The 12,990-nt window shown below is 49.3% G+C and overlaps 1 protein-coding gene across 1 annotated transcript in view; it reads left to right on the top strand.

Moving 5' to 3' along the window:
- Window positions 1-12,990, top strand: part of CLPB (ClpB homolog, mitochondrial AAA ATPase chaperonin) — a 53,085-nt gene that overhangs the window by 6,293 nt on the left and 33,802 nt on the right. The window contains exons 3-4 of the mRNA XM_017835982.1: window positions 3,653-3,739; window positions 11,780-11,883. Coding sequence (XP_017691471.1) covers window positions 3,653-3,739; window positions 11,780-11,883 — 191 coding nt within the window. The remainder of the gene's footprint in view (window positions 1-3,652; window positions 3,740-11,779; window positions 11,884-12,990) is intronic.

Below are 12,990 nucleotides of genomic sequence, written 5' to 3'. Positions count from 1 at the left end.
AAAAAAAAAAAAAAAAAAAAAAAATCCAGCCCCTAAATGAAATGTCAATGCATATTATGGGAGATGATGTGATGCGAGTAATTCTCGCGCTGGGCTCAGCGACGGGGCGTTCCAGATGCTTATGATGATCTGGGTTCCTGAATGGAAAACTACTTGACTAATTCTGATAGCTCTGCTCCAAGCCTGTAACCAGATCCCACAGCAAAGACTCCAGCATCCTTCCTGTTGGTTGCACGATGGTTTAGCAGGTTTGACTGCAGGACTAGGATCTCATTTTGTTATTTTTTTTCTTGAAGAATGAAGATAATTCATTGTTCAGTGTGTCTGTAGAGAAAAAAGCCTTCCAGTGAGTTCACAGGTATTTTTCAGTGGCTCCAAAGTGCCTTAAGAATCCTAAAATCACAGAATGGTTTTGGTTGGAAGGGACCTTAAAGATTATCTAGTCCCAAGCCCCTTGCCATGGGCAGTGACATCTTCTACTAGCCCAGGTTGCTCCAAGCCCTGTCCAACCTGGCCCTGGACACTTCCAGGGATGGGGCAGCCACAGCTTCTCTGGGCAGCCTGTGCTGAGGCCTCCCCACCCTCCCAGGAATGAAATTCTTCCTAATATCTAATCTCAATCTGTCATCTTTTAGTTTGAAACATCATCTCTTTAGTTTAAATGAAGACTGATGTCCTGTCCTTCATCTCATAAGGAGATGCTGAAGAGTTTCACTGCATCGTGAAACAGTTTCCATTCGTGAGAAAATAAATGTGACGGGACAAGGGGGAATGACTTCACACTGACAGGGGGCAGGGTTAGATTGGATATCCATCCCTGTAAGTGTTCAAGGCCAGACTGGACGGGGCATGGAGCAACCTGGTCTAGTGGGAGATGTCCCTGCCCATGGCAGAGGGGTTGGAACTGGATGATCTTCAAGGTCCCTTCCAGCTCAAACCCTTCTGTGACATGTTAAAATTCATGATGTATGGAATTAAGACCAAACCTTTTGCAGCAGTGACCCAGTGGCTGGAGGAAGGTGACCAGGATGGTCTGTTTGCCCATTTAATGTAAAATTACAATAATACCATGGCCAAGTCCAAATGGGGCTGATACTTTGTGAATTGCATTAATTAAACCTCGTTGGAGATGTTAATGAGTGGTAGGGGTTGGGCTTAAAGGTTTTAGTTATCCGGCAAAAGTTCTCAGCCTGAAGGGGTTTGAGAACTCCATCCTGGCTTAGCTGATGCCTTCTTACCTGTGGAGGTTCAGCACTGGGGTGCCCCTGCCCCTCCTGGGTTCCTCTGTCAGGCTGCCACTCCTTTGTGGTCATAGATTCCTTTATTTCCTGGATTTTCTGTGACTGTGAGGCTGTCACACTGACTCACTGTAGGAAGGGACTGATGTGAAGGCTACTGCTTCGAAAGGGCTTTCAAATGGCCAAGTAAATACAGTGGGATTCAGAAACAACTGGGACGCATCATTCCGTGCCACTCCGAGAGACAAGTGGAAGAGGGTTGGCCATCGCGGTGTCTGGGGTGAGACAGCTGTGGCGCTGGTGGGAACGGCTCCGCAGGCTCTGGGGGAGCCGGGTCTGGAGCTGGTTCCTGCGGGGGCAGCGAGCGAGGGGTCCTCAGGCAGGGGGAGCAGCGCCCTGCGCTGCGCAGAGCACACGTGGGGCACAGATGGAGCCGCGGTGTGCATTTCTCCCGCGGGCAGTGTCCCTGAGCCGGAGCAGGGGCCGTGTGTCTGAGCCAGGCTGGCTCATCTCTGATGTGAGTGCAAACACCTCTGTAAGCAGAGCTGCAGCGGGAGCTGATCTCTGCAGATAGCAATCTGCCAGCCCCATGTGTCCGGGCACATCCGGCCCCACCGGCACAGAAAGCCTGGGGGATGCACAGGGATATCTCTGCTCTCAGCCGTCTGCTGCTCTTAGCGTTCACTTACAGGGATGAGGAGATCCAACCCCCCCACCAGGCTTTAGGCTAATCGTCCTTGCTCTCCATCCTTGCTCTTCATCACACTGCTGGGAGGTTCTTCGGATGTTACACTGCATAGAAAAAAAGAAAGAAAAGTTGGGTCTGAGAAGGATTCTACATGAAAATTTGTTCCTCTACTACTGTGTAAGATCAATTATCAAATTGTTTTGGAGCAAGGACCTGCTGGATAGCTCATTGTCATTATACTTTTAAATTGTCACCCTGGTAGAGAGAGCATAAACCTTCTGTTGATGCTGTGATCGCTTACTGCCTCCTGAATCACAGTTGGGAGCTACAAACGAAGGCTGCCAGTCATAATTCTATGCTCTAAGATCTCTGTCCAAGTGCCCAGTGAACAGTTAGAGCATCCAGAACCAGGGCACCAGTGCTAGCCACCCCTTATGTCAAAAAAGGGCAGTCAAATTGTCCACCCAGACCCATTACCAACCTATTGTACCTCCACTTGAGTCAGAAGAGTTCACCAACACGCTTCTGTGTAGAGCTCGGCTGAAGCCATCTGCCAGTTGGCTCTCATGTCCCAGTCTCAGTCAAATAGGGCATAAACTTCAACTGGAGGGGGATACAGGCTTTTTGTTTGGATTATGTTTATCTGACTGGTTTTTCCAGTCAGTTGGGACAACTGTGTTTCAGCTGTGTTCAAGTTATGAGCCAAAGCTTAGGCAGCAATATGGCTGGTTGAAAATAACTTTAGGATTATCGTATCATATATCACTGAAGGATATATATTTGGGTTGGAGGGAGCTTCAAGACCATCTTGTTCCAACCCCAACTGGCACAGGGTGCCCAGAGAAGCTGTGGCTGCCCCCTCCCTGGAAGTGTTCAAGGTCAGGTTGGACAGGGCTTGGAACAACCTGGGCTAGTGGAAGGTGTCCCTGCCCATGGCAGGGGGATGGAACAAGATGATCTGGAAGGTCCCTTCCAGCCCAAACCTTCTGCAAATCATTCTGTGATTCTATGGACATGTAGGGCTCAGAGCTTGTCTCATTTAACTTGAGCACTGTAAAATTTGTGTCTGAATTCTGAACTTCCCTCTTTCCTTGTGGTCTGCAGAGAGAACTGTAATTTCATTCTGTCTGGGTTCAGTACTTGTTTTAGGATGATCTAAATTAGCTGCTGTGAGAACCTTTCCCTTGCCATTGTCTTGTAGAAAGGCTGAGAAAATTTTGGGTACATAGCACCAGGGATAGTTTGGCGCCTCATATTTTTGGGGGTTGTCTTATTTGTTCTCATATTATGTGAGAAAACTGCAAAATATGTGCTGGTGACATGGGCTTTGGAGATCCACTGAGCTGCTTCTAAAGCCTATGGGTGCTCTGCAGCCAAAGGATCCAAACATCATTGGAATTTGGGTTTATCAGCTTTGCTGCTGATTGGTTCTTCAGGAATTAGACTGAATAGAAGAAAGAAATAAAAAATAAAGAAACAAACAATAAAGAAAACGAGATGTTGGCCTTGCAGCCTCTGAAAGGACTGGGCTTGCTGTCTCCTGGATGTTCATTTCAGTTTGGTCAGCTGTGAGAAACTGGATTGAATCAACTTCATGTAGGGTCTGCTGGGCTGTGCCGGAGCAGGTGCTTGCACAGTAAAACATTCTGCTTTCCCTCATTAGATCTGGGATGCTTGGGCTGCTCTCCACGTGTCTGCTTCCTGACCGTGTCTCTCCCCCCTCCAGGTTGGTGCAGGAAGGCGCGGATGTGAACGCGAGGCACAGGCTGGGCTGGACGGCTCTCATGGTGGCAGCCATCAGCAGGAACTCCAGGTACGTGTGTCTCACATCCTCACTGGGGCACTTCAACCCACAGGGAGCTCCCGTAAAGTCTGGGATGTGTTGTGGAGCTTAACCCAAGGGAGCTTGTCACTGCTGCTGTGCCCAGTCTGTGGTGTGAGGGATTGGGGCAGACGTGGCGTCTGAACTGATGGTGCCATTCCACAGCAGCTCTCAGGTTTTGGCCTCTGGTGATCCTGTGCCTGTGGGATGTCACTGTGGTGGGCAGTCGGACACCCCACCATCCAAAATCGCTCCCATAAGAGCTGTCGTGTCCCTCCTCACTGGTGGGGCCATGGCTGGGGCTTTCATCCAGGCCTTTCTGGAGCAAAAAGCCTGAATGCTGTGCCCTCTCTCTGCAGTTCCCATGATGATCACTCTGCCTTCTTGTAACCTTTTAAAGACACTCCTAAATATATTCAGTCTACAACTAAATTCAATTAGCTTTTTTTATTTAAGGAAAAAAAGGGGGAAAAGAAATCCAATTTTGGAAAACGTGGGACAGACGGGAGAATGAGCTTTGATGTTACAACCTCTCAGGGATGCTTTACTTAGTCACAAGTTCATAAGCAAAAAAGCCTAATTACTTGGGAAAACACAGGATTAAAGCAGTGCACAAAGGCTGAATATCCGCTCTCGGGCGACACGATTCCAATCCGTGTGCCGAGTTCGTGTGTGGTGCAAACTTTGATGTGTGCTATGACAAGCTGAAAGTCGTGACCTCCTCGGGGAGCTCCTTAGGACAGGCCCAGAGGTGGGGGCTCGGGGCTGTTTGTTTAACTTTGATGTCCGAGCAGCAACGGGCCCCGTTGTTTGCCCGTCCGCGAAGGGACGGGCTCGGGAGCCTCCCACCTTTCCCAGTGGACAATGGTCAGCAGCGGAGTGTGACGACTGTTGACCATTCCGAGTGACTGGTGGAGCAGAACAGGGCTTCCCGAGTTGCAAAGGCTAAGAGGAGGCAGGGAGAAAGGCTGCTCGTGGGACAATAATTACCTAAAATTGGGCCTAAAATCAAGTGGAAATGCTAATGAAAACATCTCTGCAGTAAAAAACGTGTGGTCCTCAGGCTGGTCCCTGCTGAGAGGGCAGAGCCATCACCACATCTGCCTTAGCTCTGTACCTGGCCAAAAGAAAAAGCTTTTGGCTCTGTTGGGCAAATTCTGTTTATTTTTCCCACATTTTGGATGAATACTGACTTTAATTGAAAATTAGGAAGTCCTTCAGTACCTGAAGCACAGTAGGACTTGTCTCCATATAGCAGAAGAGTAATTAGATACAGGTGAACTTTGTGATCTTAGAGGTCTTTTCCCACCTTAGTGATTGTGATTCCATCCTTTATGGAGGCAAACATAAATGCAAGCCAGACCTACTCCTGGTGTAGCAGCTCTGGGATTGTGCCAGATGAGGTTTTGGCCCTTGGTCCTGTTTCTAGCATTGTAATGTCCACAGTGGGGACTGGGAAATGCAATGAGCTGGAACAAGACCACAGAGGGTTTGAAGTTCCCTGCATAGTCCACAGGGTGAGCTTTGTAACCCAAACTAGACGTTGTGTCTGGGGTGGACTGGGAAGGGGAGGAATCAGAGGCACTAGGATGCAGGATTGTTTTGTTTTTAGAGTATGGTCCCTCTGTAAAATGTGATGCTCTAAATCTGCTTTCTTCAGCTGCAGCAGCTGATCTCACAGAATCACAGAATCGTGGAATGGTTTGGGTTGGAAGGGACCTTGAAGCCTGTCCAGTTCCACCCCAGTGCCACAGGCAGGGACACCTTCCACCGGCCCAGGTTGCTCCAAGCCCCGTCCAACCTGGCTGGGACACTTCCAGGGATGGGGCAGCCACAGCTTCTCTGGGCAGCCTGTGCCAGGGCCTCCCTGCCCTCACAGGGAAGAATTTCTTCCCGGTATCCCATCTACCCATGTCCTCTGTCAGTGTGAATCCATTCCCCCTTCTCCTATTGCTGTCTGCCTGCGTAATGTGCCCGGTTTGTGGATTTGAAGTTGTTATGACCTTTGGTCCTTAGCCCCTCAGTCCAGCAGGCTCTGGAGAGGTGAGCTGGGGCTGTCCCTGGCTCAGAGATGGCAGGACCTGCAGGTACTGTTTGCCTGCAACAAGACCAAGGTCGTTCCAATTCGTTTAACTCACTGGCTCTCTCAGCACTTCCACTTTTAAGTTTGCTGATACCTGCACAGGTTCCTCAGCACAGCTTCAAAGGTCTGGGATGCTGGGAACTGAGATGGGGGGTTTCAGCTAAGAAAAAGGAAGCCTTCAGCCCCAAATTACTGCCTTTCCAAAGGTGTTTTTCTGAGAAGAAAGTCGTTTTCGGGTCTCCACTGTACTGCTGGAGATTTCTGTGACCTGTCCTTTAGCTTTGTCATGTTTCCCAATTTTCACAGCCCTCACTCTTCCAATTAGACAGCCCCAATCCATATGTTTAATTTAATTCCAGAGGCACTGCTTTAATGATTCCTGTCAGTTGCCATCAGCTACAAGATGAAATCCCTTGTGCTGGAAGGCAAGTTTAGGGTCTGTCTTTTCTTTTTTACAACTAAACAACAGTCATTTTCTTCCTCTTGGAAATGTCTTGTATCCAAAACGTGGCAAGGCATTGTGTTCCACTGTGTTCTCACAGATAGAGGAGACCAGTTCCTAGCTGTGAGTGGAGATACAGTGGTGGATCTAGTGCAGAGGGACATTTAGGGTTCCTTTTTTTATGCGAGAGGGAGTGAAGGTCCAAATTCCTTGGCTCCATGAAGATGATATGGGTTGTAACTGGGTTATGGGCTAAAGACGTATCAGCTGTGACCATGTTAGCAGGAGCAGAGGAAGGTTTTGTGCTGTAACTTCCATTGCTGGGGGAATTTACCATAGCTTTGGCATATTTATAGTAATTAAGCTTTAATGAAATGCATACTGAGGCGTTTGTGCATTTGTTAAAATAAGCAATACAGCTATCATAAATTAAACCTCAAAGCAGGTAGGAACTTAGCTGTGTGTCTGTATTTTGTAGCGTAGTGACCTTTTCTTTATCCAGCTAGTCCAGTTTTCATCGTTTCTGCAGAAATAAAATGACAGTGAAATATTGAATCATCCTCTCAACCGTCTCTGAGGTTGAAAACTGCTTGTGTGGAAAGGGAAACTAAGGCATGGAGCAGCATGGAAGCTCTGAGTCCCAGTGGGATGAATTTGAGTAGTTCTAAAAGACACTGGAATCTGCTTTTGCTTCCACAGAGCTGGAGTCAGCACTGCAGGTGGGGTCTCACCAGAGTGAAGCAGAGGGGCAGAAGCCCCCCCTCAGCTGCTGCCTGTGCTGTGGGGTCAGCCCAGGATCCAGGGGGGCTCTGGGCTGCCAGCACACTGTCAGGTCAGGTGAGCTTTGTCTTCTTGGGCATCACTGGCGCCTGTGCCTCTTCCACACATGCACTGAAGGTGCTGTGGGGGTGTTTTATACTGGTAATAACAATTCCTCACACACAGTGGTATTCTAGTGGGTTTGTTCTGAGATTGGTGAAGGGTAACTGATCTGGAGCAGTTCCCTGTCTACAGGCAGTGACATGATGAACTGGCGCAGTCTTGTTATCTATATTAGGTACATACATCTGTTCCATGGGGGGGTTTTCACTCCTTTCACTTCAGGCAAGTCATTCAGAGCTGTCTGCAGTGGAGCTGGAGAAATATCTGGGTGCCTTTGGAAGCGGGTACAGCCGAGTGTGTCACCTGTGAGAAGGCTGAGGAGTTGGACATGGGTTTCAGCTGTGATGGCAGGACATTTGGAGGGCTGAATCCTACAAACTGGGGCATTGGCTTTCAACCACTCCCTTTCTGGGTGTTTTTGATGAACAGTGTCCACTCAGCTGTTCCTGCAACTGTTCCCCACACCACTGCCTTGTGTCCCCATTTCAGACCTCTGGGCATGAGTACCCCTCCTTTCAGGGATTAACAGCATCTAATGTCCTGTAGGTCAGGCACAGTGAGATACTGTGAGTTTAACAGGTTCCTGCACCTCTCCAAGCCATGGAAACGGCCTCTCTGCTTGTTTTCCCAGGCAGGGAGCAAGGCTTTTTTGGATCTCATAGTCCCCTTTTATCCTTTTTTGAGGAGTCAGTCATTTTCATCTAGGTCAATAATGAACCACCACAGAGCGAGGGAATGCTGTGGCTGCCTGACTCTCTGTGCCGCGGGTAGGCGTGCGCATGTTCCTGGGAAGGCACACGTCCACGTTTAGCCTCATCCAAGGGCAAAAAAAGGAGTGGACAGGGGCTGGAGTGCGAGCAGCAGCTCCTCCCAGCCCTGCTGAGTTTTACAGAGCTAAGATACAGCCACGCAAGGATGTCCTTTGTGTGCAGGCAGGAGCTGTGGCTCCCACACGAGCTCGGGGCAGCCGCGTATCCCAGCGCCTGCATTGTGCCGGTGCCTCACGGTCAGGGGGATCACCGGCCTCCTTGGTTCACCAACCCCAGCTGGTGCCTGGCCCAGGCACAGCGCCTCTCCTGATGCATCTTGTCATTGATTTCCCACCCCCTGCATTGTGTATGTGTATTTATTTATTGAACAATATGTTGGTCCGGCCATTACAAGCAGAAAGCACTTTCCCCAATCGATTGAACTGCCCAGCCAACTCCAGCCCAGCATTGCCCTCTGAGTCATCACCAGGGTCAATTCAGATTTATATTCACGCTGATGAATAGGCTCTGCCTCTAATCCAATCAAAACTTGATCAGCAAATTAAAACTCAGCTTGTTGAGGCTGTTGAGCACAGGTGAGTTATGAGGGAGGCTGGAGCAGCCCAGCCAGCCATCGGCTCCTTCTAGGATCTGGCATGGGGTGCTGTTCTGCCCAAATGCCTGGCAGCAAGAGGAGGAACTCAGGAGGTGTACTGGCCAGAGAATCTGCTGTTTAAAACTCACTCATCACAGGGTAGTTTGGGTTTGGAAGGAGCCTTAAAGCTCATCTCATTCCAACTCCTCTGCCATGGGCAGGGACACCTGCCACTAGCCCAGGTTCCTCCAAGCCCCATCCAACCTGGCCTTGGACACTTCCAGGGATGGGGCAGCCACAGCTTCCCTGGGAACCCTGTACCAGGACCTCCCCACCCTCGCAGCCAAGAATTCCTTCCCAGTATCCCTTCTAACCCTGCCCTTTGTCAGTGGGAAGCCATTCTGCCTTGTCCTGTCCCTCCACCCCTTGTCCAAAGTCCCTCTCCAGCTCTCTTGGAGCTCCTGTAATCTCCTGATTTTGCAAGTCACTTCCATGTTCCAGGGACGTTTACATGCTTTGTGCCACTGAATGCAGTTCCTCTGCATTTTGATGGCGCTGTTACCTCTCCTACAGCCTAATTTGCTTGAATGTCCCATTACCTGCAAATTGGATAGGTACAATCAATAGTTGTGATTCCAGGAATGTCTGGCTGATGGAGAAGTGCCTGGAGGGGTCGGCACATCCCAAAAGCAGGAGATGAGATTGAAAGATGATTGGAGAGTGAGCCTGGATGTGTGATGTGTTGTTACTAGACCAGTGCCAGGATTTTGGAAGAGCAGACTTTGCCAGGAAGTGATATCTGTGCTTATTAAACTTGAGCCTTCCAGCTGTGGTAAGAGCTACGGGAATGTTTCTTACTGCAGGGTGAATATGGTGCAGGGGGTAGTTCATAGAGAGGGCAGAGCAGTTCTGCCATCAGCACCCACCACGTCACTCTTACACCACCTTGCATGTAGCAGTTGTGGTCCTCTGCTCAGCTTCTCACAAAAGGTCACTGCCCAGAGAATGCTGAAGGATGAAGAGGAAGGGGCTTCCTGAGTGTCCAAGAGCACACAGAGGTGACATCTGATGGAGTGCCTGGGAAGAACATTCATTTCTTATGTAGTCACTGAGAGCAGGAAAGGAAGATGGATGGAGTTATCAAGAAAATGGCAGGTCATCCTGTGTTACCATAAGACTCACTCGGTACCTGAAGCTCACCCATGGGCTACAAGGTTGTGGATTAAAGTCCTACACTGGGACTTGGGATCATTTCCCTTAAGATGAGGCAGATGCAGGGACCTGAAGATATTTTAGCCTGTGAGCTAAAATTGGAGTAGAGGGATCTCTTTGGTGGTGACAGCCATAAGAATGGGGTCCTACAAGGGTGGTTTGACCATGTCAGAACCTGTACTTCCAAGGACTTGAGTGATCAGAGACTCAGCTCCCTGGTGGGGATGTTGGAAGAGCTGATACAAGGATCACAGTAAGTCAGCTGCTAGGGCAAGATTGTCAAAGGCTTAATTGAGGCACATAATTTCTTCCCTCAAAGGGTTGTCCAGCCCTGGCTTAGGCTTCTTAGGGCAGTGGTGGAGTCCCTGTCCCTGAAGGGATTTGACAGCCATGTAGATGTGGCACTTGGGGACATGGGTTAGTGGTGCCCTTGGCAGTGCTGGGGGAACAGTTGGGCTCAATGGTGCCACAGGGTTTTCCAATCCAAATGGTTCTGTGGTTCTATGACTTTATCCTGTTTAAATGAGAGAATGGCTTTGTACTGGGAAGAATGGCAGGGAGGTTGAAACTACCTTCCAACCCAAACCATTCTGTGATTCTGTGAATGTCTTTATAGCAGGGAGAGTGACTTTATACTGCGGGAATGGCTTTATACTGGAGGGAATGAGTTTATACAATGGCTGTATTATATAGGTGGAGGTCTGTCTCTTCTCCCAGGTAACAAGGGACAGGACAAGAGGAAACTGCCTCAAGTTGTTCCAGGGAAGGTTTAGGTTGGATATTGGGAAAATTTCTTCCCAGAAAGGGTTGTCCAGCCCTGGCACAGCTGCCCAGGGCACAGGGGGAGTCCCCATCCCTGGAGAGATTTAAATGGTGGTGGCCCTTAGGTTAGCAGTGGCCCTGGCAGTGCTGAGGGAATGGTTGGACTCGATGGTCTCAGAGGGCTTTTCCAGCCTGAACAATTCCTGTGATTCTGTCTCCTGCCCCCTGTCCTGGTGCTGTGCTCACTAAAGGGGACTCTGGACGTGGTGAGGAGCGCGCTGGTGCCGGTAAGGAGCCGGCCTCTATTGCACCATCCTCAAAGAATGAAATAACCACCTCTGATTCTGCTAATGCATTTATAGGGTAAATGAGAGAGAAGCTTAAGTTAAATTCCAGATGTGACTTGACAGACCAGAGCCCGCAGATACGTGTCAGTCAGGCTGCGGCGCTGTCAGCCTGTGAGCCGTGTCACCGCTGATGAATGCTAACAAACGAGTTACTGTCTAGTTGTCATGGGAAGCTTGAACCCTGGGAAAAAAATTAAGAATTAACTGGCTTCAAGCTGCTTTCAGAAGTGGTGAGAAATCTAATTCTGGCCTGATGATTGTTTGGGTTCAGAAGCAGAGATTGAGGACTTCCACACCAAAACTGCCTGGACAGTGTGTGCTCTGTGGTTCTGTCCTGCTGCAGTGTCTTCATCATGTGCAGCATTTGCTAGCAGCCCAAAATCCAACCGTGTGATCCCCAGCACCACGGGCAGCAGGACAAGGGAGAGCATTCTGCCCCTCTCCTCCACTCTGGTGAGATCCCACCTGCAGTGTTGCCTCCAGCTCTCTCAGCCTGTCTCCACAGCAGAGGTGTTCCAGCTCTCTGATCATCTTCAGGGCCTTCTGCAGACTTGCTTCCCATGGAAGTTGCTTGCTCTTTTTGTGGTGGTAGGATGGCACCAATATAGGTTACAATAATTTTCCTTCTTGCAGGGACAGGGGTGACCTTGGAGCTGAGATCTCCATCTGGGAATGCCATGTGCTCAGAGCATGTTCTGTGCAGGTCCTCTTGGGAGAGCTGCATATCCCTATGATGTCACCTGTTCTTTCAGTGCCTCCCCCATCTCATTCATTCTAAAATATGCTGGTGGAATCCTGTTTGTTGAATATTCAGTTGTAATTGTGGTTTCTTAACAATATTAACGTATTAACATTCCTGGGAACGTTTGAGGAGGGCTCTCTGAGCACTTCTCGGTCTCTGAAGGACTTTAATTCCTCATACCCTACTTCTGCCTTCCTTTCCTTCTGTTTTGTGACAGTGTGGTGAAGGCCCTGCTCGCAGCTAATGCAGATCCCAACCTTGGTGATGATTTCAGCAGCGTGTATGAGATTGCCAAAGAAAAGGGCCTCCACTCCTTGGAAGGTAAGATAGTTTATGTGCAGCTACCAGCATTTGCTTTTCAGGTCCCAAAATATTTTTTCCTTGTGGGGGTTTTTTAGAGCTAGCTTCAGCTTCCATTTAAATGCAAAGTAGCTGATGGTATGTGGGTGAGTGTGTGTCTAAAGAGGAAAGAAACCTTATGTAGATGGTATGTAGAAGCAATCCTTCAACTTCCCAGAGGGAAACTGGTTTTATATAGCCAGAACATAATACAAAGTCATAGATAGGAATGTCATCCCATTGACCCACATGCAGCCACGTGCTGGGGAAGGAGAAAGGTTCAAGGCAGTGTATTCCACCAGCAGCTTTAATCCAGGTCTTATCAGGAGATAGAAAATGCAGAAAGACTTGGCCAATTGAAATAAAGCTGAATGATGTAACTGGTTGCAGTGACTGCTGCTGGATTTGGGCAGGCATCAGTGCCAGCTCTCAGCCCTGGAAGCCTTTCCATGGAAACAAGGACATTTTCTGCAGAGTCATGTCATCTCATTATGATTATTCTTCGTGGATGTCTCAGGTTCCAGTCTCCCCCCTTCATTATCCCCATCACTGGGATGTTGAGGCAGACTCAGAATCACGGGATCATGGAATGGTTGAGGTGGGAAGGGACCTGTAAAGCCCATCCAGTCAAACCCCCTGCCATGTGCAGGGATACCTTCCACTAGACCAGGTTGCTCAGACATTTGCTTTGTTTATACAGGCCAGTTTGAATTTCCCAGACTGTTTCCACTTCCAATGACGATAAATGGTGGTTAAATTTTCTTGGGTTTGTGATTATTGGTGGAATCTCAGGGGGGATATCTGGATTCTTGGTGCCCAGCTGTGCTTCGCAGCAGCCAGCTGCATGTTCAGGCATGCTTCTGTTCTCCAACCTGGCAGGAATGCTGACAGGATTCAACCATCCTAAAATTCCCTGGCTGTTTCCTTCCCCATTCCAGAAGCCTTTTCCCCATCCGAGCGCTGTGCTGACCTGCTGACCTCACATCTGAGCTGGACTGCCATGGGATGTGTCCCAGCCATCCCCACTGCCCTGCCAGAGCCCAGCCATGGGATGTGTCCCAGCCATCCCCACTGCCCTGCCAGAGCCCA

This window comes from Lepidothrix coronata, unplaced genomic scaffold (genome assembly GCF_001604755.1).
Source record: "Lepidothrix coronata isolate B3197 unplaced genomic scaffold, Lepidothrix_coronata-1.0 Scaffold268, whole genome shotgun sequence".
Taxonomy (NCBI): Eukaryota; Metazoa; Chordata; class Aves; order Passeriformes; family Pipridae; genus Lepidothrix; species Lepidothrix coronata.
Note: the sequence above shows the minus strand (reverse complement) of the source record. Positions and strands in the feature narration are given on the sequence as shown.